Here is a 26,341-nt window from a genome sequence, read left to right as displayed (position 1 = left end):
ATAGGGGCAATTAATGGCGTCAAATCTTAACTACTCAGCATTCAGCCTGCCACAGACGCACATTCAGCCTTAAACACATGCGTACATGCACGCCTGTGCGCGCACACACCGGCATCAAAGCGTCAGCCAACACGCCGAAAGGTGCTATAACTCCAGTAATTATTACGCCTGCGACTGGAAAATGTCAATGGCGGTGTGTATAAAATAGAATGTATGAGTTGTCAGAGGGGGAGAATGGGATGCACAAGAGCAATTAATTACAGCTTTTCATTTGGCAGCTTAGACTGACAAGGCCCGGCGGTGGGGGCACGCTGGCACGGCGCCAGGCGGCAGCCAACGCCGCCCCCACCTCGCGCGCCATGGCCCACCAACCCCAACCCCTCCGCCACGGTCATCCCCTCAGGTCTCGGTGCAGAAGAGCTGCTGAGACATCACACACACACACACACACACACACACACACACACAGTTTGAGCTTTGAATAGGGGTAAATGACCAGTTTGAGGGGTGATAATGTGCCTTTTATGACGGCCAAGATGGTGTTTGTAGGATTGCCAGTGGAAAGAATCTCCTCCTCAGTCTTATTTATAGATGTCTCCCCGTCACCAGTGCTGCTTCCTCTTTCGCTGCCCCTGTTTTCTTCCACTTTCTTTAATTAATTAATAAACAGCAGAGCGCCTTATCAGCAGGATCTTCTTATATGCCTTTATGCACACGGAGTCCCAGCTTCAGGTTTTTGTGGTTAACTCGTTGCCGTTTTTCTGTGTTTTGCCGTCAGATTAGCATCTCTGCACATCTCCGTGGTCAGTGCGTGTTTAGGAGTGCTTGCACGCCACATTCAGCAAGGAATCACTTCTTTCCTCCGTGTGTGTCTCTCTCTGCGTTCGCCCGCCAGCAGCTCTGTGTGATGAGATCTTTATCTCATCAGATAGCCACATTGTTGTGCCTTTCTTGTTAGCCAGGATTGTCTGCGTGGAAAGAGATTCGGAGAAAGTCCTAATCGTGTGTTTATGAAAGCAGATAAGATATATTATCATATAAGGAGATTACATATCGCTCTTTTTTCTGCGCGGTGTCACTGAAATTGCCATTAATTTTACAATTTCTGCCTTTGTTCTGTAAATAAGTTTTTTTGTTGCTGTTGGGTTTTTTTTTTTTTTTTTTACATTTTTCTTGAAATGAGTCACAGCAGAGAATATGAAATGTTACCTTTGCCAGTCTAAACTGGTTTTAACTGGTCAGTTTGTCAGTGTAACTATAAATGGCGTGTGCCCCCTCCAGGTCCCCGTGTCCATGGCTATGATGAGCCCACAGATGATCACTCCTCAGCAGATGCAACAGATTCTGTCTCCCCCTCAACTCCAAGCCCTGCTACAGCAGCAGCAAGCTCTAATGCTACAGCAGGTAACACACACACACACACACTCTCACACACACACAAGCTGGTCCCAGTCCCACTGCAGCATGTCTGGGTGTGTTTTAGTGCTGTAGGTGCTGACACACATAGGGTGTGATATTCCTATTCAGAGATCTTTCAAGATAAACACACACTCCTCACACATTCACTCATGCACACGTTTGCATTGTTGGTAGGATGAGGCTCGCGTGTACATGCGCACGCCCTCACACACTCACACAGGCGCACTTGCAGCCACTCCACGGTGAATTACAGCCATTCAGAGGTGTGTGTGCTGATGCTGGTCAGGTGATGTAGAGGTTTCCATGTCAACACAAACCAATAAACACTCTTTATCTCCAACGGATCAGTCGAGTGCTCAGTCACACCAACTTATGCGCCCCCCCACACACACCTACACACAGCAAATATACAAGCTGCCTTGTAAAGGCTGTTAAGAGGATTATTAAGAGAGTGGAAGATGGCGAGTCAGTCAGGCAAGGCCTGACAAGGAGGAGTATATGAGGAACAGTAGCTTCAGGAAGGAAGACCTGACAACACCTATCTAATGGAAATATTCCGTATTTCTGGAAACAGATGTGCGGATGGTTAAGAACCTCTTCCGCAGCCCCTTTTTTAACAGTGAACCTGCAGATGGGGGATGAAGGTTGATAATGCACGCTCGCACACACGCGCACCACCGTGCCTCCATTAAAACCACTGAGTTTAACACTGTTCTCCCACTTAATTAAGCACACTATGGCCTGAGTCTCAGTGTATATCTGCAATTCAGGCACTTTTACACATGCACACACTGACACACACACAGAACAATCTAGCAACGCATCAGTCGCTGAAGCATTAAATTTCATATTCCCATGGCGATACAGTACAGCGTATGGGTGTGTGAGAAAGGGGTTCACGGGCCAGTGCTACACAGCAGTTGTGTGTTTGTAGACGCACCCCTGTGAATTTGCATGTAGGCGTTTTAACCTTTAAGGTCCCAGTAACCTTTACTTTTGCTCAAGCTGCTGCGCCTCTCTTTCTTAGCGTGTTCACTAAAGTCAAGGTCACAGTAATAGGCTGGAGAGGTGAGTGCCTCACTTATACATAGTCTTAATGCACGGAGCCACTGAATCAAATCATTAAAAAGACCTTAATTATCACTTAATTATTCCCTCAACTCACCACTCTCCAGCCATGTATGGGTGCGCGCGTGTGCGCTCGCGTACGCATTTGTCTGCGTGATGAGGAGGCGATCAGCGCTAGTGACGCGGAAAAAAGAGATTAACTCCGCCTAAGGAGTGATAAAAGGGAGGAAAGACAGATGGAAAAAAAGAGCTGTGAGGAAAGAATGAGTCCCGTATTTAAAATAAATTAAGGACAAGGAGGGACGTCATAGTACAAAAGAACAGTGAATTATGCAAAATGTAAGTTATGGCTGTGATAAGATTGATATTGGAAATGTAAAACAGCTTTCCGCACAAAGAGTGGGAGCAGTGGGGCGTGTGGCGAGGATGGGCAGTGGCGTGTATTCTGCTCAGTGTGGTGTCAGACGGATGAGAGAGTGAAACAACTGCTGCTTTGTGAAGTCACTCTCTGCTGAAAAGCCTCTTTGAACGTTTGACGCACCATGAAACAAAGACAAACTGCAGACGGACACATGTACAGGCTGTTCTCCAGAGGATAACCCTCCCTCACACACACACACACACACACACACACACGTGCGCGTGCCTGTGCGCTCTGAGACTCTGGTCAGTGTGTTTTCCGCCTTGCTCTCAGCTTGGCAAGATTAAAATCTTAATGGAGCTTCCTGAGTAAATTAGTGATTAGTAACTCAAACAAACAGACAAGCTGTGGCCAGTCAAAGGAGGCTCTGTGTGCAAGTCCATATAAATCAGAAATTAATGTGTGTGTGTTTCCATAAATTAAGGTGCCGTGCTAAATCCAGTAGTTTAAAATGATTGCATATGGCATTAGTCTAATTCACTTCAAATCAAATATGCATAATTACGGCAAGGAGTGGGCTACTCGTAAAGGTGAGCGTGCTCAGACCGAGGCACAAGCTGAAGAATCGGGCCCGAAATAGGGGCAGCTGTCTTGTCTGCACACACTCACAAGGACTGCGACTGTTATGGCTGCGACGTGGCTCTGGTATCTGCCAGTTCTATGCAAATGATACCATTTGGGCACATAACAGCACAGGTGTAAAATCACTTCACGACGCATCCATCAACCCGCCATGTGGGTGGTCGGGGGGGCCCAAGGGGTGTCCCATCCGTCTGCAACAGTCTCTGTGATCTGGTCCAGTAACGTCTGAGAGCCTGATAGCTTCCCCGTGTCTGTGCCCCCCAGTTGCAGGAATACTACAAAAAGCAGCAGGAGCAGCTGCATCTGCAGCTTCTGACTCAGCAGCAGCAGCAGCAGCAGCAGCAGCAGCAGCAGCAGCAGGCTGGGAAGCAGGCGGCAAAAGAGGTGAGCTCCACCACGTACACACTCACTCAGCTCAAGTACCCCCTGAAGCACACTCGTGCATTGAAATGCAGGTAAAGTGGTTGATGGGGGGGGGAGGAAAAAGGTGTGACCCAGACCTATAGGATGTAATATAGATTGGTGCATTCTCCCGCTCTGCCTACATTGTGTGTTTATGAGCGAGCGTGGACCGAAACAAGGACGAGTGGCTGCGGGGCTCATTTTCTCAGAGCGCTGTGCCAGATTATCCATTTGCATGCTTTCAGCTGCAGGCCTGAGGTGAAATCTCTGTGTAGGAGGGGTCTGCCACTCTTTTAATTGTCAATTAACCTCACCAGCCAAGGAGGCTCCCTCGCTCTTTCTCTCTCTCTCTCTCTCTCGCTCTCTCTCTCTCACACACACACAGATATATGCATGAGCTCACACACTGTAACAGGTTTAACCACAGCTGTGGTACAGTCGGATAACAGCGGATCAACTGGGATCACATCGTGGCACAACAAAGAGGATCTCAATCGATCAGACAAGATTACTGTCATAACCTGTGTGCAAGTGAGGCTGGGGGGGTGTGTCAGGGCTGCGCGTGTGTAATAGAGATGTTACTTGGCTACGCGGGCGCTCACTCCCCAAAATTACCAAACACACGGAGGATCAGGAGACGAGAAGGCCCTCATGAGAATTTCCTGATGAATGCATGAGAAGACACGTCCTCCATTCCTCCCCTTCCTCCTCTAACCCATTCCCCCTCCCAGTGGGCAGACCACCACCACCACCCCACCCACCTCTGCTCCTCGCTCCTCGCCGACAGCGGTCAGCCAACTCGACCGTGACCAAAGCAAACCAGTTGTGGTTGACTCGCATGTTGAGGGGGTGTCTGACTCGCTTTCCCCTTCTCTGCCTTTCTCTCTGCTGCCGTCCCAGTTTCCAGGTCTGTTGTCCGGGAACAACGAGACAAGTGCAAACACTGGTCACACGTGCACGCGTAGAGAGCGAGAGGTTTGACGTGTGACGGTTCAGCGCCCAAACACGCCTGGACTTCAGGGAATATGGCGCCCCGCAGGGCTGCACGCTAAAGCTTCATCTGTGGCTGCTGCTGCTACTTAAGGATAGATTCTTTATGCTAACGTTCCTGATCGAGCCATGTTGGGGAAGTACAAGTGTTTGGAAACAAGAGAGGGGGGGGAGTTGAGGGGAATGAAACCGTGACTTTTGCCCTCTCCTCTCTTTTGTGCAATTCCTCTTCGTTTTCCCGTCCGCCCAAATGTGACACGTTGAAGGGAAGTGGATGTGTGCGTGAGCCAAGACTGTGTTTTTGTGTGGCGCGAGTGCATTTGGGACCGGTCAGGAGTCGGCTTAATGAAGTGACTCTGACCATCGCAGGAGATGTGTGCACGCGTATGTGCCTTCGTCTTGGAGTGTCCATCTGCGGCGTGTGTGTGAGTGAGTGCGTGTCCGTGTGACTGGCAGGCTCAGACAGTGTGTGATGTGCTCATAAATCACATTGACAGCCTGTTACTGCGCTAGCTTTGGCCACTCAGCCACAGCTAATGTAAACAGAACACACACACACAAAATATGTGTGTCTTAAAGAACCGTGGAGATGTCTCAGGAGGGAATGATAGATGGAGAAGTGGCTTCGAAGGAAATAGAATAGAACTCCAAAACTAAAGGGCCGGTGACAAATTCTTTAATACAGCCGATGTGTAGAAGGCAGCGTACTTCACCAGAGCTGATGTAAGCGATTTATACCTTTCAAAAGTAAATTTCATTTCATATAAATGTCCCAGCTACAGTAGTGGGCCATAGCTGCAACATGGAAACTGTGATTGATCATATTAATACACTCATTTCCTCTTTAGAAAATGCCCGACAGTTGTAGCACATGTGCATGTGACCAAAAACTCAGGAAACCAACCCATCGGATATTAATGCTAAATCCTTCAGCTATAATAATTTAGATGTTTTATAGCCCAAACACGTCAGTGGAACCTTCCAACACACACACAGACACACACGGGCACACGCACAGTCACTGCTCTCCCTAGGCACCAAGTCTAAGAGGAAGTGACCTTTCTGCCCTTCCTGTGAGATCCTCTCTGTTCAAAGAGTTTCACGCTGTCAGACGTACGCGCGGAGACACACAACGAGCAGCTCCTCCGGTTGTATTTATTTATTTCTTCCCCTCTTATCTGCGCGAGATAAAGTCCATTTTCTCTGTGGGGGTCGCTGTTGTGGGGGGGACTTCAAACAGCGCAGCACAGTCCAGGTTTGCCCCACACTGACAGAGCAGGAAGGGGCCATTTATCAGGACAACACACACCAACATTATCGCCACGTGCCATGTAGTCTCTCCCATATTCCCTTCCCTCCTGGATTTCCCCCAGGGCTCCTCACAGATTGTCTTCAGTGGCTCAGATCTTCTGCGCACATGTTGCACAGTTCCCTCTCTCGGCTGCAGATCATCAACGTGTTATTTATTTAATACCGTCCGTTGTTATGAAATTGCCAAAAGCTAACACCCGCCTCTGCCTCCTGTCTCTCTGTCCTCATGCTAACAGCAGCTAGGCACAAAGCAGTTGGCCTTCCAGCAGCAGCTCATCCAGATGCAACAACTTCAGCAGCAGCATATCCTCAACCTCCAGAGACAAGGCCTGGTCCCACTGCAGCCCACTGCCACCATGCAGTCTCTGCAACAAGGTACACACACACACACACGCACAGCCATGACCCTGCAGACATGTCTTGCACACGTGGTCCTCACTGAGCACACATGCCCAGGTCTGCACCCACTGCTGCGTGTGATGGCTGTTAAGTTAATCAGCCTTTAAAACATAAAAGGAAGCCTGATTGGTGGGTTTGTGGAAGGTACTCATTTGGATAATAGGTAAAATATGCCACTGCTTGATGGTGTGTGCACGTGCTTGAGTGAGTGTGTGCACGCGCGCGCGCGTGTGTGTGATAAAAGCCAGACACCAGAACATCAGCGTTGTGTTTTTGATTTGCCCGCCGGTTTTCTTTTCTTCCGACATGGAACTTCTTACCTGGGTCCTTTGTTTTGTCAGCGCGGTTTTGTGGGGATAAAGGTTGACTCTTTGACTGGCCCGCCCTTCCGCGCATGTGCACATATCCACTTTTGTCTGCGCCAGGTCTATCACGCACATGCTCACACAAGAAATTGCTTTAGGAGCTTTAAAGTGGACGTAGCATTGCTAAAGCACTTTTTGAGTCGCCTAAACTGGCCAGTTTCCTTCCTTCTGTCTGCTCAATCTTTGTTGCAGTCGCGCGCGCGCGTGTGTGTGTGTGTGTGTGTGTGTGTGTGTGTGTGTGTGTGTGTGCAGTACAGCGACTGCGTGTAGGACTGTTATTTTAATAACAATTTTACAGGAAGAGCGAGAATCTAAATGAAAAGCAGGATTTAGGAGTTAGCTAACGCTGGGGTTTGGTTTCTCAGACTCTCTGGACTCCCTCTGTCTCCGCATCAGGGTGGAATTTCCCTGCAGTGTGAAAGAGCCGGCCCATTGTGACGGCTCAGCCAGGCGTGAGCCCGAGCATTCCTCTGACCAGCCATGCCACACAAACACACAAACACACAGGCATAAATACTCGCGCGCGCATACGCAACTGCACACGCCGTTGCCCCGCATCAAAGGGCTCCTGGGTGGTTGGTGGGGGCGTTTTGTGGCACGAAGGGTGCGACTCCCAGTAAGATGCAAAACCTTTGTACGTATCTGGAGCGCTGAACTAATTCAGATGATAATATTTTGCGCTCAGGCGGATCGCCGAGGCTGCGCACGGGACCCAACTTCCCGGGGTTGTTTTTATTTTTCTCTCTGTGAAATGTGACCTCATCCTGGACGACCACACCTTCCAAAGTAACGTCCCATTTGTCCGCAGACGTTAGCGTGAAATAAAGTGTGACCGCAGCAGCCAGATGTGGGCGTCACGTTTAACAGGCGCAGGGCGCAATCACGCTTCATAAGCTTTTGTTCAATAGCTGCGGGATATTGTGAGGCGGGAACTCAAACTGCAGATGGTTTTTTTAGTGTAGAGAGCCGATGTGGCATTATTTACCCTCCGCACATCTGTAAACAGCATTTTGGAGAGTTTGTGACGCGAGCTTGTCTTCCCCCGGAGGCCTGTTAACAGATTGGTTAGGTTTCAGGTTAATACGCACTAATCCGCGCTCGCAGTGCGTCACTCCTCCAGAGTGAGAACTTTTGTTTTGGCGGGGCTACAGAAGAATGCAGACAAAGCAGACATAATAGCTGGATCGCTTTCCAGCTCCGTTCATGTGTGCATGCGTGCGTGGCTGCGCACGCGTGGTCAGGATCCACTGGCCGAGGACGGGCAAAGCCGAGACTGAAAGTACGCTCGCGTTTGACTCGATTATTATGAAAAGAGAGATTAATTATTTAATCTCAGCGTCCAGGCTCTGACCTCATCCGTCCCTGGAGACGTAGCAGCTTAGACGTCTTGGACAGGGATGAAGAATTCCGTCTGTGGATGTTCTGGTGTTGGTGCGTCCTAAAGTTCATGAAGCAATGCTCACATTTTGGCACTGGTTTACTCTCTCTGGTTCTCAGGGGAGCTGCGCTTTACATCCACACGCGTTTGTGAGTGAAAGCTGCCTTAAATGGCTGGAATTTAGCCATTCTGCCTAAATGACTTCACCTCTGAAACGGTTTCTCACCGAGCTGTTGCTCCGTTGCAGCGATGTGTCCATCAGACCTCCAGCAGCTGTGGAAGGAGGTGTCGGGGGTGCAGAGCAGCGAGGAGGCCCTGAAACAGGCCGAGGGCCTGGACTTGAGCACCAACAGCTCCAATTCTACCTCAGTCTTCCCCAAAGCAGCCAGCACTCACATCGCACTGCACAGCCTGGCCAACGGACAGAGCCACACCCCAAAGAGAGACAGGTACGTCAGGAGTCTTTAAAATATCCCCACGGTGATGATGTGTTTGTCCTCTGCGTGACTCGGACTCACACGCTCCCGCCAGGTCGTTTTCGAGCTTTCAACTGCGCGCGTGCACGCAGAAACACGGTGACGCTGCATGTCACACGTCACCAGGGTGCAAGCGGCTCCCGGTCCATTTGAGCGAGGCGTGTCGGGTGCGGTACGCTCTGTCAGGATGCTCGGCTGCTTTCGGTAGAGAGAACGGCGGAAGCAGGCCTCCTCGTACAAAAAGTGGCCGTTAGCACAGAGAAACTGGTGCATGTGTGGCGAGCAGCGCGCGTGTTGTACGACCCATGGCTGTGTTGGCTGCTCATGGGCTTATCTCCGTCTTTAAGTGCCAGGCTGTTTGAGTGGATATCCTCCTTCACCAAGGCAGACAGCGGAGATGACCATGTTCCCCTTTACCCTAAAGGCAGCCAGGCCCCCAGCAGCCAGTGAGTAGCACATACACACTCATACACACACTGTTGGACCAAGGTCGACGGCTCAGTTCAAGGATTCAAGGACCTTTAGTGTCATACCAGCACACATTTACGCGAGATGCTACGAAACGTCGTCTCAAGTTATAATCCAATATAAGGGCTTATAAGAACCCTAAATGTCTTTTGGTGCTGCTGACCCTTGACCCCACTTGAAAATGTCAACATGAGTGTGCATGAATAATAACAGTGCCATAGTTTATCCTATCAGTTGCACCCTGTCATGCTACCAGCATAGAACAAAGTGGGGAGCAGTATCAGTAGCTTAGCCCGCTAAGCTATTGCAGGCTGATGTGGAGGAGAATGCGGTTGCCAGCAGTTTGTCTTGTCTGCTGTCTGAGCTGCTTCTGAGTTGACTCAACCACAGCCAGCACACACACACACACACACACACATATACACAAGCAGCCGCGCGCACAAACTTCCACCCTCAGCCAACACATGTGATCAGGAAGAGGAGAAAAAGTGAAGGGGGAGAAAGAGAGAGACATGTTTCCATCTGTTGGACAAATGTTTTTTGTTACACACCCCTCTGATGTTGATTTTTGAATCCGTCCACGCACACATACACAGTCATGTAAATATAAGTGGAGACAGCGATCGACGGTGATGCGCCGGCTTTCGACCGCATCTGCTACTGGACCTGCCACACACACTCATACCGCTGTCACAAACACACACGCACGAGCACACGTGCAATAGCAGAGTTGGCCCAAACCAAACCAGGCATGGAACCGCACACACACATACACACACGCCGAATTTTTCAGAGAAACACACGCAAAAAAACACAAGTGCACAAACTCACCGCAAAAGGGCAACAAGCACAACTGCAGCCGCCACCAATCAGTCACTGCTGCTTGGTGCCGTGCCGACCCGTCAGCTTCTGAAACTCAAGACACACGCAGCAACACATGCGCAGCACACATGCGCTGCACACAAAGACAGGTCACGGAATTAAAGAATGTGCCTCTGAGGTTGCTGGACCAATTCCCTCATTTGCCTGGCTTCTGTAACTGACCCGGTTCTGCTCCATCGTCCCCTCTCCGCTCTTGGCTTTGTGAACTCTGGAAGCTAATGAGCGCTAACCAGACTCAGATGGTCGCGACGGTTCTGCCGCTGTCGCGGTTTTGCACGTGTGCATCATTAAGCGAGAGAGAGGCCCGATAAAACTGTGTTCTCTACATTTCTGACCGCTCCGTTTCTCTTCTTCTGTGTCTTTCGCTGCAGTCACGAAGAGCACGCTAGCTCACACCCTCTCTATGGACATGGAGAGTGCAAGTGGCCCGGCTGTGAAGCCCTGTGTGAGGACATGGGACAATTCATCAAGTAAGTTATCGGACCCAAACTTGGAGCCTGAACTCTAACATCCTAGCATCTCTGGGAGGAGGCACACGTGGGGGACCACACCGGCGTGTTAGGGCCGCTTCACGTTTCCTCACTAATTCACCAGTTGCCGTCTGTTACATCACATTTGCTCTGAGGTGAACACGTGTATCATAAACACAAGGAGAGGGGAACTGTGTGTTTGTTTCTCGCTTTCTTTTGAGGAATTCTCGGCACTATTTATTTTTTTTACATGAGTAGCAAATGATTCCTGCTCAGGAAGCAGAGCTGTGACGCAGAACATTTTAAACTGCCCTAAATCCAGTAACAAGGGAGGAGCGGCTTAAAACCCACTTCTCACTCCATCACGGTAATTTACCAGTATGTAGGAGTCACTGGACTATGCTAATGCAGCTACAGGCCTTGACATTCAGCTTCCCCCTTCATTGTCACACACACACACACACACACACACACACACACACACACACACACAACGCAGCCGACTTCCCCTTCTGGCTGCTAACGAAGCCTCCAAAAGCCCTTTAATGAATCCCTAAACAAACTCATCCTCTCATTAGCTATGTGGCTCTCTTAGCTATTTGAGCTACGGCGGTATTAATAAGCCGGGTGACGAAGTACACACACAATCGCAGACGTGTCCGCGGTGAGCGTGATGGCATCGGACGGCGGGATCAAAGCGCGCAGGCAGGCTGGGAAAGTTTGGACAGGAAAGCTGTTGTTTGGTGTCTCATTTCACATGGCCTCGGGGCAGATGGAAGGAGAATGAGAGATAGAGGAAAAGTGTGTGTGTGTGTGTGTGTGTGTAAGAAAGGGGGGGTTAGGCAAGAAAATGAAGGCAGTGACAGATAATGCCGTCAGGCCAACGGTGCGTTCCCTTCCAGCCAGCTTTAGTCATCGCCCCAGGAGAGAAAAGGGTAGAAGCGTAGGAGACACTCCTCTATCCCAGCCCTCTCTTCTCCTCTCTCTGCCCCCCCTCCCCCCTCCCGGTCCTCTGGTATAATACTTTGGCTGTGGTCGGTGGAGCTGGGTGTAATGTGGGTTAAAGTCTTGTCTGCCAGCACTCAGAGGAGTAAACAGAGCCTCATTGTCGGGACACGCTGAAAAAAAGGAAACCGGCTACTGTTTATGGCCCGACTAAAGAGGGACTCAGAGGTTGGGGGGGGGGGGGGGGGGTAATCAGGCAGATTCAGTTGGAATGAGGGTGAATCACTGGCATTTTGTGGGGGAAGACAAGTGTGGAGAGTGGACAGGAGTGCATGTGAAAGATAGAGCTTAATAGAGAGTCCAAAAGAGGGGTGAGCTCATGTTTTTGTTGTTATTATCGTGCACTTGTGTTGAGCTGTCTATCTGCCTGGATTAGCTTCACCATGACATCATTGTTTTCCTTTCATTTCCAGTCTGGACAGATATTGCCCAACTTTCTGCCTTCTTAAAGACACAAACACACACACATGCACGCACACTGAAGATATACTGTACAGTTTCTGCCTAATCGAGTAGGACACTGACTTTTTGAAGTGCACTCAATTTACAGGCTGTCTTGTAGGACATGGGAAATCTCACACTGATTTAGCAGCACACACACACACACACACACACTGAACAAAATTTAAAGATGCATATATGGTCCTCACTACATAGGATGTGCAAGGACACACACACACACACACACACAAGTGAACAAGTGTTAAAAGTTGGAGTTTAACAAACAGACGATAAGGCTTTTTGCGATAACACATGAGCTCATGTCCAGGTGGTTGTCTTGGGTCACGTCTCTCTGAGGACCATTGAAGAACACAAACACACACAACACAGCTGTTGCGTCCTGCACTAGACAAAATAAACTCCCTAGATTGGGATTTATTTTTGCTAACTCAAAGTCCAACTCCTGCCAGTAATTAAACCCTTAAAAACAAATTTGGCCTCTCGCACGTGGAAAGGATGTAGTTCCACGTTGATGTGGCCTGCGCAGGCTGTATTTTAGCTCCGCCCCCCCCGTTCGGCCATGTTTTTGCAACTGGAGTGTTATATTTCTTTGCCAGTTTCATCGACCTTTGGCGTTTTCTCTACATTTGAAACAGATTTGGAAGCAGAAGAGGAGGAGCTAATGTTTTAGCCTCAGAACTTTCACTTCCACATCCAAGCACTTTCACGTTTCCTCAAGCGTGACACCAGATTGTTGTCATCGCTTTCTCTCATGTTGGCCTCACATTCACAACCTATCAGTGAGCACCATTCACGCCACGTGAAAACACGTTCTAGATGCATTAATCAGGAGAAATCGGGTACTTCCTGTTCCATAAGTTGTTTTGATTTGATTGAATTTTTCAGCCAATCAAGCCCGAACTGATTGGCGACTTCCTCTCGTTTCCCCTCTCACCTTCAGGCACTTGAACAACGAGCACGCCCTCGACGACCGCAGCACCGCTCAGTGCCGAGTCCAGATGCAAGTGGTTCAGCAGCTGGAGATACAGGTGAGTCACGCCGCCGTGCGCACAAACACGCGCGCGCCTTTAAACAAAGCCACAGAAGAGCGTGTTTGCCGGTCGGTGGCGGCGACGCGTCTGAAGCAGGGCAGAGTTTATGGAGAGCAGCGGAGCTTGTAATTTAAAAGAAGTCGGCAGTGAAGCTGCCATCGCCGCTCCAATTATAAAGCTGCTCTGGTCACCAGTGAGAGAAGAGGGGGGAGGACGGGGGAGGGGGGGGGGGAGTGGATGACCGGGCTGCCGCTCTTGTTCTTAAAGTGGCTGGTGCACGCTGAGCTCTCCAGGCATCTCAACAGATGAGCCAAAGCACAAACACCAACAGAACAGAGGAATGCGCAGAAAAGTTCCACAAGGAGCCGAAACACAAAGGGAGCCTCTTCACGCTCATCTCGACATAGTTTTTGAAACCGCGCACGTGCGCGGGCGCGCGCGTTAGTGTTGTGTTCAGTGATGGTAAACAGCGTTTATCAGGGGGCCCTGAAGCCACCACCAGCGAACGCAAAGTGACAGAGAGGCAGAGGTGTCACATCAGATCAGGGAGGCCGTCAGACTGGTGGAGCCCTCCAACGGCGCGCGCACAAACTCACTCACGTGCACACACACACACACACCCTGTTTAAGAATCTCATATCTGTGCATGGTTGTGCTGTATGAGTATGTAAATGGTGCTATCGCTCTCCAGTGGACCTGTTCTTTCTGGGGAGGACACACACACACACACACACACACACTGGATGCAAGATGGGCTGCAGCAGCACCGGTTAGAACCCGCTCACCGATGTCAAACAGTAGAGAGCGCGTCTCCAGGCTGGTGTAAGTGTGCGAGGCAGCTCCGGGGGAAAGACGTGGCTGCTTTTCATATTTTTCTTCCCGCCTGAGGCAGAATTCTGAGTCTGTGTCAATATCGCCTCATCTCGGGCCGAGCGTGGGCTCCGGTCCCGAAACGTTGTTGTTTCTGGTGGTCATGTCTGCCCTTGTTGTCCTTCACAGTTGGCGAAGGAGAGCGAGCGACTCCAAGCCATGATGGCCCACCTGCACATGCGCCCGTCGGAGCCAAAGCCTTTTAACCAACCAGTGAGTTCACGCTGCAGATACACGACACCGTCTGACCCCAAACTCTCTGACCTACTGCTGCTTCTCATCATTGAGCATTTTCTTCGTCTCCATTCCCACTCATCCCTCGCGCCTTGTCGTCCTTATTGTTGGTATCTACTCCCCCTATTGACCAGTCAGTGTAACTGCGCTGGTTTTAAATCAGATGGACTTTTTGACTGCATCTTTTTTCCCCTTCTTTTTTCCCCTTTAACAAAAATCTCCTTGTTAAATTTCTCCTGTCGCAGAACCCAAAAAAGTCTGCTTTTATAATGTTCCCCCAGAAAGCAGTAAATTCCAAATATTCAAACTATGTCACTGTTAAACTTCCAATTTGTTTGAAACTGATGATTCCTCAGACGGAGGGAGCAGCTGGAGCCAGATTTCCAGCGTGCGCTGACAAAAGCAGGAAAGATTTGACGTGTGCAAATGTGCCCGCGTGTGTTGCCGAGTTGTTATTAGGAATCTAATGAATATTTCATTATTTCAGATTGACGAGGAGTCTTATTAAAATATGAAGATGTTGAAATTAATTGTCAATTAGAAGCAGAGTGTCTTAATACGGGGGAATATAAATGGGTGCAGCATGTGAGTGTGTGCCTGGATGCGTCGATTGCGGTGGGGGGGGGGGGATCAGCTGTTATTAACATCTAATGGGAAATCAGGAAGAGGCGTGTTCTGTCGCCGCTGGAGACGAGCCTCGGGGTCAGGGATTGGAGGAGGAGGGGGAGGGGCGGAGCGTCAGGGATGGAAACAAAGCTTGGCCTCAATTAACAGGGTTGGACTGTTACCGTGGTGATGCAGCGTGGTCACAGCGTTAATGAAGTACCTGTTAAACAGCCCCGCCTCTCTCGGTCAGCTTAAACGGTACCGAGAGGGGCACGTTTTATACACGCATAAACACACACACGTGCACAGTGGTTTTAATTAGTCTTAAGCTAGCAGCCCAAAACGTCCATCCCAGTGAGCCCGGGAAAACTGGCTGTGCGTGTGCGTGTGTGCGCGGCTCTGCCTAATTGGGCCAGATTGGTCCGTGAAGCCTGTGCCACCGCAGGGTGCACGTGTGCGTTCCCTCCCTACAAGCACGCTGCGGTTTCGGATTTGGAAGGCCGGGGTTAATTGCAGCCCGTTTCTAAAACCTCTATTTTGTTCTTGTGAGCGCGGCTCGGCCCGAATATATATATACAAAGATATCGATCTTCTTATGCAACGGACGGACTGGGGATGGTTATCGGCCGCCCTCGACCCGGTCTCCGTGTGCAGAGAAGGCTTCTAGAGCAGATGGTGGAGGGTAAACACGGAGAAAGCGCCAGTCGTGTAGAAAATCCATTTTATGTCTCTGCACACAGACGGGTCTCCGGCGCCCCTGCAGACTCCGTTCTTTCTGTCACCTGTTCACGCCGCTCGCCACAACGCTAAACGCCGGCCCAGCTGACAGTCAGGGTCAGAGTTCATAGTTCAATGAACTGATGGTGTGATCGTGCGTCTCTCTTCAGTTGAACCTGGCGTCCAGCGGCTCTTTAATAAAGAGGGACAGCGAGGCCTACCCGGAGGGCCTCCCTCATCCACCCACCTCGGCTGCCACCCCCATCACCCCGCTGCGCCAGGGACCCTCGGTCATCAGCTCCTCCAGCCTGCACACACACTCCCACTCCCACACGCACGGCGTCGGGCCCATACGTAGGCGCAACTCCGACAAGTATTGCACCCCGATCGCCTCAGGTAAGCTCCAGACCTGCCTTCTCGTGACGCCACCGGCGTGTGTTCTCTCTCAGGGGTTCGCCAGCGAGCCCATATGGTGCGAGCGCTGTAGGCTTCCAACGTCTGTCGGGTTTTATGGTTGCCAGGTTTGTTCCTGCATTACCTGTAGCCTCTCGTGAAGCGAAATAAGGATCACAAAAGTTTCTTTTTCAGCTGTCAGTCAAGCTTCCACAGATGTTTCGATGTCCAACGACCTCATCGAGACTGACGCATGTTTATTGTTTTGCAGAGCTCGCTCAGAACTGTGAGTTCTACAAGAACGCCGATGTCAGGCCTCCCTTTACTTATGCCTCTCTCATACGTCACGTAAGTCCCTCCGGACGCCCGGTTCTTCCGCCTCATCCCTCCGTCTGCGCTTTCTCTAAGTTTTGTTGTCTCTCTCGACACCTTCAGGCCATTCTGGAGTCCCCAGACAGACAGTTGACTCTCAATGAGATCTACAACTGGTTTACACGGAAGTTTGCCTATTTCAGGAGAAATACAGCCACATGGAAGGTGAAAGTCTCCCTCTTTTACACAAATTTTGCAGTTGTTTTAATCTGACCTTTATGTCCAAATAAAACCCAGAAGATCATGTGTTGGCAGCAAACTGCAGTCATCATTTTAGGCTTTTTGTTTCATGGTTCCCAACATATGAGGCGGTAGAAAAAAACTCTTGGGAAGAAGTGGAAAACAGATTATTGCTAATTTTATGACATATTATGAGCAGCCATCGTTTCCAGTGCAGTGAAAACATTTGAAATGAGTGGTTTCCACTGCTCAAGAAGATCCGGGCTTATTCAATCATCTCTGGCGAGCTTGGGATTGTTTAAAGGGTAAAAAGGCTGAGGATTTCCAGAGGAAAACTTCGTTTTGGCGCTTCACAGGTCAAAGCTTGTTTCTGTGCACTGTACTTTTAATTGAACCTAAAATGTCATCTGCTGCTGCGCCAGGAGCAAAGCTGCAGCCTAACTGTGGTTTGCGCCCGCTGCTAAAGCCCAAACACGCGCCCGCGGAGACGGTCGGACCACAGGCACAGCAACAATGCGTGCAGCAGATTTTGCAGTCTTGTTTGCAACATTTGGATTCGATTTGATGGCTTCGTTTCAACGTCTGTGCAGGGATTGGTCATTCATTCCTAACCTAAACAGCTCTCTCACGCCCAGCATAGCACACACACAGACGCACACACACACACTGCTCATCATCACACACATTAAATTCATTCTGTCACACACAGCCACCTGGCCTGATCCCGCTATTGTAGGTGCTGACCCATTTCTGCAGAAACCTCACACTAATTTAAGTTCCTCCGGAGAGAGAGAGCAAGTGCAAGGACAGAACAAAGGAGTAGAAGTGATGGGGGGGGGGGTGGAGGGACGGCGTCCTTTCTCTAATAGCCCAAAACCAAGGAAAGTGGTGGCGAGGTTGCAGGGAAGGATGATGAAGATGATGATGGAGCGGTAGAGGGAAGGTTAAGCGATGGGCCAGTTAAGAATATCTTTACCTCCTCATCTGACTTTTATGAATTTTAACTATTCATGTCCGGTGTCTGCTTCCTGTGCCTCGCAGACCTTCAGATATAGCCCTAACGTATTTATATAGCGCCGCACAAAGTCAAATAGGCCCGTGGAGATGTATGTCCTTTAATAGGCTGTTATATTTCATGAGGACAGCAGCGGTGTCGGAGTGGAAGCCATTGATCATTAAAATAAAGGGAGGGAGGATGAGGTAGGGACCGGATTAACTTCTGAATGTTGTATCCATGCCAGCGATAACTTCTGAAACAGATGAGCTCAGCGTGCAGATGCATCATTCAGGAATAGTCACATGATTTAACCAAAAGAACCAGCTGGCGTCTCAAACCCAGTCAAATATCTGAAAATGTTTCCTTGGTGGTCCACACTCTCCACACAGAGAGGGAAATGGGCTACTTCAGATCCAAATGATCACTTTAGAATCTCAAGTGAGCCCCTTGTGTTCATAGTGTGAATAAATCAAAGGGAAATATCAGTGTAGAATTTAAGCATGTTGATCAGCTGCAATCCTATAGAGGCTAATTTGGGGACGTGGCAGCAGCTGTGGATTAATAACAACGGCCAGATGTTTGCACCTGCGGTGTGAACCTGCAACACACCTTTGCTCTTTGTTTTGTCAGAAACAATTCAGTCCTTCCTCCCAAAAATCCTGCCCCCTCTTGTGACCCCCCCTCCCCCGAGATGAGTGGCACATGCGCTGTGACCCACTGTAAATGACTGCTAATGTTTTAACAGGGAGAATTAGGCTTTCATCACGGAGATGAATGCAAATAATGCCGCCACAGCACCGGCGTGCGCGAGTGTGTGTTTGTGTGTACGTGTGTTTGCACTGCCAGGGTGGCGGGCACAGATTGGGGTCAGACTCATTTACAAAACTTAGCATCACAGCTCGGGGGGTTGAGGGGATGTGGGGGAGAAAAGGTTCCTCCGCTGATTATGGCTTGTGTAATTATGTGTGTGTGCACTTGTGTGCTTGTATGCGTGTGTGTGTGTGTGTCTGAGTGTGTAATTATTGCGAGGAGTGATGCATGCCTGGCCTGTCCCTCCCTCTCAGCTTAGAACAGCGTGTCAGAGAGAATATGCAGGATTTAATTATAGACGAATTAAAATTGGTAATGAAATTGGGCATGAACAAACTACAAATAGCAGATGAAAAGGGAGGCCTGTCCCTGGGGGGGTGAGACAAAGATAGCAGCGTGCTCGCCTGTGGATGTGAGCGTCTGTCGTGTGCGTGTGTGTGTGTGTGTGTGTGTGTGTGCTGATAACTGATGAGAAAAATTTGAAGATAAAATAATGTTTCCGGAGAAGTTACCTAGCGTTGGCGCCGCACGCGCAGCAGCACTGTGGATGTGCGATGGGTGTGAATCGGATTATCCTCAGGTCGCTCTTTTTAAAAGGGAATTTAACACCAGTCTGGAAAGCTTTGTTTGTCCCAAACACATCCTGAGTGAGCTTTCCAGGAATCTAAGCTTCCCTAAAGATCGCTGCTCACCGTTTTAACCGGATGGAATTTGAGTTATTTTGCATCATACACTTAAAATTCTAATAAAACAAATCCATGTAAAATGTAAACTAATCTTGTTGACTGACCGTCATATTTGTCCTTTTTTTCCCAGAATGCTGTGCGCCACAACCTGAGTCTGCACAAGTGCTTCGTTCGCGTGGAGAACGTGAAGGGGGCCGTGTGGACTGTGGATGAAGTTGAATACCAAAAGAGGAGACCACCAAAGATGACCGGGTGAGTGCGCGTGCACGCACACCGTGCACGTGTGAGGATGATCCGAGTGTGAGCAGATGCGTTCTGTCACGCTGATTTGCGAAAAGGACGTCTTTTTTTTTTTTTAGCCAAGAGGCTAGCTCGATTTAAAAAAGCCTGTGGCTTAACATGTTGCAGTGTGTGTGTGTGTGTGTGTGTGTGTGTGTGTGTGTGTGTGCTGCCCTGTTTGTCGACACCATTAGTAAACAGCTGTGTAAGATGCAGAAGAGGAAAATCCTTGTTAGCGTAAACAGATGTTCTCTCCAACCACCAGAGAAACCCAGAATAATTACACATGCACACAAACACGCACACTCCTGTAAACTCCTGATATTAGACACTCTAGTGTGTGTGTTTTAGCATCTGTTTACAGTCTGTGTGTGTTTCCACTTGTTTGATAAGTATGCAAAAATGATTTGTGATGTGTCTTTCACATGTGGCCTTCATTTGTGATTGTCTCTGCAAACAGAAGTCCCACTCTGGTGAAAAACATGATTTCAGGACTGGGCTTTGGTTCCCTAAATGCCAGCTATCAGGTAAGGAATGCACACACACACACACACACACAGACACACGCACACACACACAGACAGACACACGCGCACACACACAGCCAATCACAATCAAGGTCATTAATATCAATTCCCTTTTATAATTAGCAGATTCCCTAACGACGTTCACACCAGCTCCCTTTCCACCAGAACACATATCCTCACCTCCCACCTCACATTAACACGCATGCCCCACCCCACCTCTGCACACACACACACACACACACACACACATACACGCTAGCTCCTGACTCTTGTACACATCAGGCCCACAGACCTGCAATTTTCTGAATAAAATGATTTATTGCTTCAAGTATTTGTCAACTAAGGTCACTAAGATCAGGATTTTATTATATTGGCATTCTTTATTTACTTTATTTATTTATTTTCTATGGGATGACATACAGAGACACACACAGTAGAGTGTATCTATAAACAGCAGGATGGGTCACTGTTTTTTTAGTGTATGTTGTGTGTGATTCATCTTCATCTCAAGATTTTGCTCTGTCACTCACACCCACACCCACACCCACACACACACACACACACACAGTAACCGTAACTGCAGGGAGAAGTACAAGTATTGTATATAAGTGCCCCCTAGTGGTTGCAAGTGCACCAGCAACTAACTTGTTCATATGGAGGAACTAAAATGCTGTTCTTAAAAAGTCTTTATAAAATCTTTTGCCTTATTTCTGTTTTTAACACAACCCCCCCCCAACTTTTGCAGGCGGCTTTGGCAGAGAGCAGCCTGTCGCTGCTGAACAGCCCCTCCCTGCTGACCTCTCCGGCCAGCCTCAACATGCTGCACGTGGGCCACGATGACGTCAGCTCCACTGTGGAGCAGGTCAACAGCAACGGCAGCTGCAGCCCCACCCTCAGCCCCCAGCAGTACAGGTACATCTGCAAATGCCCCCCCACCCCCCACCCCCACTGCTCACCGCTCTAACGCATGTTTTATTAAAATCACAACCGACTTTAACACCCTCCTCCCCTCGCTCTCCTGCAGCCACCAGGTTCACGTGAAGGAGGAGCCCACTGAGTTGGAGGAGGACAGCCGGCCGGTGTCTCTCCTGGCCGGGGTCACACACAGCCTCCCACTGCCGAGCGACGAGCGCGACCTGGAGGAGGATCTTCCCACCGAGGAGCTGGAGTAGGACCGAACGCAAGAGGGAGAAAATTGGGGGACCCCCCCCCCCCCCCCCCCCCCCAGTGCGGAGAGGAGAAGATACACACTACATTTAAAGAGAAAAGAGAGGAAAAAAAGATTATTTTTTGTTGTTTTTACGAAAATGCAAAGACCTCCCCCCCAGGACCGCGCTGGGGGGGGGGGGGGAGAACAGGGTTTAGTCGACCTTCGTTACTTTCAGACGCAAAAACGAGACTGTGGAGCTCCGCTTCACCCCCGTGTGTGACACCACTCAACGCATACACACTCATGCAGCCACCCACACACACACATTCCCTCGTCCCATCATCCTCTCTGGTCAGTCGGCGCTCGCTGTTGTCCCCGTCTACCATCCCTGTTTCTACACAGACACACAGGTGTGTGTGAGTGAGAAGGACACACACAGGATCACTTGTATATAGATGTGGAGCAGCGGGGGCTGGGAGGTCCCCCCCCCACCCCCCCCAACAATGCCGATCACTTTTCATTTTCTTTGATTTGAATAAAACTGCCGGCCTGAGATCAGAGAGGAGCGCTTTCAAAGATTACCTCCGGCTCGTCTGCCGAGCTGTCTCCACCCTGCGCCCGCGGCGAGGCTGCCCCCCCCGCCCGACCCCACCCCCGCCCCCACTCCGGGTAGGTGGCACGTGGTGCCGGTCCATGCCCGCACCTCTCCCCCTCCCGCCTTTCACAAAGACACTTAGTGACAGACAGCTTTTAAAAATCTTTGATTCAAAGTGAGAGAAAAGAGAAACAACAAAAACTTTTTTTTTCCACCCCTAAAGACTGCAGGACCTGGACCCTTTGGTGCTGTCCTCCACCTCCTCCACCTCCTCCTCTTCCTCCTCCTCCTCCTCTCCTCCGTCCGCCGGATGGAGGGATGAGCTTGGAATACTCTGAAAGAAAAGAGAAGCGAAAAGACACGTCTCCAGAAATATCGTGATTAAAAAGAGAACTGTCGACGATTATGGAATATAACGAGAAAAAAAATGTGTGGTAGCTTTTTTCATTTCCTCTTTTTTTTTTTAAAAAAAAATTGATGTTATTACTGTTTATGTTTGAGGATCAATATTTCCACAGCTGTGTTCCGTTTCATCGTACCTTTTTTTTCCCGCTTTTGTTATCTGTCGGATTTCCTCTGGCTGTTCACACCATTCCAGATAGTTTCTGCAAAACGAGTGTTTTAACCCCCAGAACGCCCCCAAACATCTGTGACCCACCCCCAAACTGCCCCAGAGTAGCAGGCGACAACATTCGGAAACAGCACTTAAAGTTGCCATTAACCAAACAGATGATTTAAATATCCATTCTTTTCCTTCCTTTTTGGTTTTGTATTTAGTTGTAGAAATCTCAGCAATGCTTTAATGATAATAAAAAAAAGTATATATATACATATATATTATTACTGCAGTCAGAGAATACCTCATCCCACAAAGGTTCTGCCCAGAACTGTGTCCAAATTGATAAACAAATAAGGGGGAGTTCTTTTTGTGGGACACCAAATGTGGCAACTCTGCTCAGCTTGGGTTCCTGCTCTCTGCTTGTGCTGGTTTACTGTGCAGCAGCTGTCTGCCATTCACTGTGTGAGTTTGTGTTCAAGGAAGCGCACGTGAGGTCCGCCATGTTTGTTTTCCGCGAGCGTACGCGCGTCACCTTCCCCGCGGCGCCGTGCCGAATTTATTCCAGTCTTATCCCCGTTTTTATTTTCGTTACAGGTAACCAAAGAAATGTGTAGAAAACCAAAAACCCTGTAGTCTGTTTTGCCATTTTTTTGAGTTGTTTATTTGATGTTTTGTTTTCCAAAATTGGCCAAAAAGACAACGAATCAGGAGTTTGAATCCTTTCGCTTTGTGTTCCTTTACCTTTTCTTTTAAAATGACGCAACAGTGCTGACCATTCCCGAAAAAACCAAAGTGTGCTAGAATTCGGACACGTTTGAGCTGGAATGTGGCTGCGAGTGACTCGCGTCAGGTTTGAGGCCAAAAATTAGATTAAACAGAGCGAATATTAAGAAAAAAGAAGCACTTAGAGGTGATGCGCTCAGGCTAAACTGTGTTCCAAACACGGTTCCAGGACTGGCCCAACTACTGCATGAGCATTCCTTAAAACCAGGCGTTTACGGACACGTGTGTCACAGAGAGGCGAAATCAGCGATTTCTGGTGCTGTGGTTATAAATGTTAGGTTCTTTTTCTCTTTATTTCTTCAGTCATTTGTAGGAAGAGGAAGTAATGTGGTCACCGAAGTCACATCTTTGGACAAAACGTTCATGTCACAACCAAGAGGGAACCGTTTAAAAAGGAAATATACCAATGTTTGCAGCAAACAACCAAGGGACAGTGTGTGATTCAAAGTTGGGTTCCTGTTTCATACTTTTCTCTTGCACTTCATGAGGTTTTCCTTCAGAGAAAATCCTCCTTTGTGTTCCGGCGGGACTGTTTTCCTGCAACCTTAGAGACTGATTTCTAATGAAGTACAAAGCGGCAGACAGGCATCTCCAAACCAGACGAAAACCAAAAATACCACTACCTCCTTTACAAAAGCCGTTCAACACGCAGCCAACGGGAGCCTGAGCTTGTTTCTCCATTTTTAATGGTGACGATACAGAATGCCAAAATTGCTGTTGCATTTACTGTATGACTGACGGGAAAAAAAAAACAACTTTTTTTTTATTATTCATGGTGATCCGGACTCCCCGACGCATCTGCTTGAGCCCAAAAACATAGAAATGTTTCACTATTTGTGGAATTTAAAATGACTACCTCTCCTTAAACCACATGAAAAGCACTCTCCACATCTCGTGCCGACTGTATCTGAAGGTTTCGCTGTGAACCGTCTGACCTTGTTCTGCGCCCGGTTAGCAGCTGCGTGGACGTGTTTTTAGCTGTAGGACCGGGGAAATACATCAGCGCCGCCACACACACACACACACACACACATGCAGGTAGGCGTAGACCAGAAGCAGGGCTACGGGTTAGTGCAACAGAGGTTCTGACCATCCAGCTGTCCAAATATCCAAAGACCCAGAAACACAGCAGCAGCCACTTGACCAGAACACTGGCAGGAAAAGGCTGAGACGCATACAGAAACCCATCGGTAGGACTCGAACCGCTCCTCTGACTCGTGCTTTAAGGTACACCTGTAAACAACGCTGTTTTACAAAGATGTAGATTGTTGACAGGTCGCCATGTAACACGTCTGTGTTGTTTTTATTTTTCCTTCAGCTTGGCTTAACATGATGTATTCTTGTATATTAACGCTTGACTTCTCTCCAGGGCATTGTTTCCCCTCATTTTGATTTCCTCCTAATTTCTGCACCTGTTTAGCGATTGTAAAACTTTCAGCTCTTGATTCTTATACTGTACTGCTAATGCTAAAGTATATGTATTTATCATATTAAGTGCTGCAGGTATCTTGGTTTTATTAGGTTTTGTTTTTGTTTGTTTCCGCTTTTTATTTTATTTTCCGTTCTTCATAAGACGTCTGGGACGCTGATTTTTTTTTTTAAAGTGTATTATCTCTAAAAAAAAAATTAAAAGAATAAAAGTTAGATCAGTGGTTTAGGTAACACCTGTTTGTATATTTATCTTAGCTAGGTCTATTTTGATACCTTTTTTTTGTCTCTGTACTGCATTTATGCATTTTTAAGGAAAGAAAAAAAAATGGAAAACTAAAGTTTCTTCAATGTATTGATACCTCAGAAGGACTTTTTTTTTTCAAAGACAGGACCAAAACCTCCAAACAAAGTGAGAGGAAAAGAAAAAAGAGAAAAGAAAGGAAGTGTAAGATATGTAGCCCCTCGCTCGCTTTTGAAAGACGCGGAGCTCCGTTCAAGTATTTCTGTTGGTCCTCTCAGGTGCCAATATGTGTCCAGCTCCCTGTGACCCCTGACCCCCGGCCACACCTGTGTTACACTCTGTCCCACAGAGCTGTCAATCATCTGCAGGCGCGGTGGAGGCGTCACTGGTGACCAGTACGACCCCCTCCTCCACTCCCAGGTCGGAAGGCCGCCCCCGTCACAGTTTTTTAACCCCCTCCTGCTTCGTCTCAGTTCTAAAACCAGGTCTGGGGCTCTGAAGGATGCAGTCCCTCCTCTGACTACCAAAGGCATTGCAAACTTAGCCCAAACCCCCCCGAAGCGTAACCAAACCGTACCAAACCAATGCCGCAACTTTGACCAAACGAAAACCGAGCTACTTCCAAAACGCTGCATCCGCTTCGCCGATCACCTTTGCCGAGGTCCGATATCTCGTCCGCTGACGTCACCGGGACCAGCCTGGTAGGGGACGCGGGACGCCCATCCTGACGTGTGATTGGACAGTTCTGAGGTGTCTCACGAGTGGGGGGAAGGGGAGGAGGGGGGGATTTTACCAAGTCGACAGCCAGAATCCAAAAATGGAACTACCACTTCAGCCCTCCTCTGGTCAAACCTTAGGAACGTGTGTACATTTTCAGCAGTGACTCTGACTTGTTTCTTAGTTTCAGTTGTTTATTCCTCTTTATCCTTTGTTGTTGGGTTTTTTGTTTTTTTTTTGGTTCTGTTTCTTCTTATTTGAAAAGTGTGACCCAAGGAAGAGGTGGGGACAGGGACTGGGTGGTGGCCCAGGCCTCTGCCCCTCCACCCCGGGTAGCCATGTAACGCCAGTCACTGCCCTTTCCTTCATGCTGTATAAAACACACACACACGTATATCTGTGTATTTGTAACCTGAATCTTCTTGTGTCTGTCCATGCAGACAATAAAAAACTGTACAGTAGGTCTAGTTGCATGTAATCTGTACTAATTATTGACAATGGCATTATAAAATGCAATAAAATACTTATTACACTGTCTGGTCGGTGTCCTCTGCTTTTGTTTTCCTATTTAGCTGCATATTAGTGGAAACCAAGATCATTTTTTGGTTTTAGACCCAGTTTTGACCTTTGGTTTGGCCCGTCAGAGGTGTCTGTTTCTTTTAGATGCCCATTAATTAGGCACGAAAGCTCCTCAAAGTCAGACGCAAGCTATAAATATAATGGAAAAACCTTCCAGGAGTGTTTGTGAACACAAATATACTGGAGATAGAATTTTAACCGCAGTCATTTGTGCACTGGGCTTTATTAACGACTATTTGAGTAGAAATCATGTTTCTCTGACTTACTTTAAAAATAACTTGCGTGAAGTTATTATTTATCCTGTTCTGACATTATAAGAATGGAGAAGTAAAGTATAAAATAAAAACTTTCCATCCAAATTCCAAAGACAATATCACAATTTTTTGTTCAGTCCGTTCAAAAGTGCGTGAAAACCATGAAGTGTCACGTGATCTGACTGGACCTGGACTCGGGGTCCTGCAGGCAGCCGGAGGTCACCTCTGCTGT

The 26,341-nt window shown here is 48.6% G+C and overlaps 1 protein-coding gene across 3 annotated transcripts in view; it reads left to right on the top strand.

Annotated features, from left to right (window-relative positions):
- The window catches only part of foxp4 (forkhead box P4), a 73,506-nt gene extending 47,693 nt beyond the window's left edge, over positions 1 to 25,813 (top strand). The window contains exons 4-18 of one of the 3 annotated variants that reach the window (XM_029826057.1): positions 1,282 to 1,404; positions 3,755 to 3,874; positions 6,430 to 6,568; positions 8,583 to 8,784; positions 9,159 to 9,257; positions 10,533 to 10,631; positions 13,039 to 13,126; positions 14,129 to 14,212; positions 15,727 to 15,952; positions 16,221 to 16,297; positions 16,385 to 16,486; positions 19,125 to 19,246; positions 19,734 to 19,800; positions 20,546 to 20,712; positions 20,825 to 25,813. In XM_029826057.1, coding sequence (XP_029681917.1) covers positions 1,282 to 1,404; positions 3,755 to 3,874; positions 6,430 to 6,568; positions 8,583 to 8,784; positions 9,159 to 9,257; positions 10,533 to 10,631; positions 13,039 to 13,126; positions 14,129 to 14,212; positions 15,727 to 15,952; positions 16,221 to 16,297; positions 16,385 to 16,486; positions 19,125 to 19,246; positions 19,734 to 19,800; positions 20,546 to 20,712; positions 20,825 to 20,972 — 1,863 coding nt within the window. In that variant the 3' untranslated portion in view covers positions 20,973 to 25,813. The remainder of the gene's footprint in view (positions 1 to 1,281; positions 1,405 to 3,754; positions 3,875 to 6,429; positions 6,569 to 8,582; positions 8,785 to 9,158; positions 9,258 to 10,532; positions 10,632 to 13,038; positions 13,127 to 14,128; positions 14,213 to 15,726; positions 15,953 to 16,220; positions 16,298 to 16,384; positions 16,487 to 19,124; positions 19,247 to 19,733; positions 19,801 to 20,545; positions 20,713 to 20,824) is intronic. The other 2 variants (XM_029826058.1, XM_029826059.1) reach the window with 2 other exon arrangements.
- Positions 25,814 to 26,341: the final 528 nt, after the last annotated feature.

This window comes from Takifugu rubripes, chromosome 19 (genome assembly GCF_901000725.2).
Source record: "Takifugu rubripes chromosome 19, fTakRub1.2, whole genome shotgun sequence".
Taxonomy (NCBI): Eukaryota; Metazoa; Chordata; class Actinopteri; order Tetraodontiformes; family Tetraodontidae; genus Takifugu; species Takifugu rubripes.
This window is presented reverse-complemented; position numbering and strand designations above follow the sequence as displayed.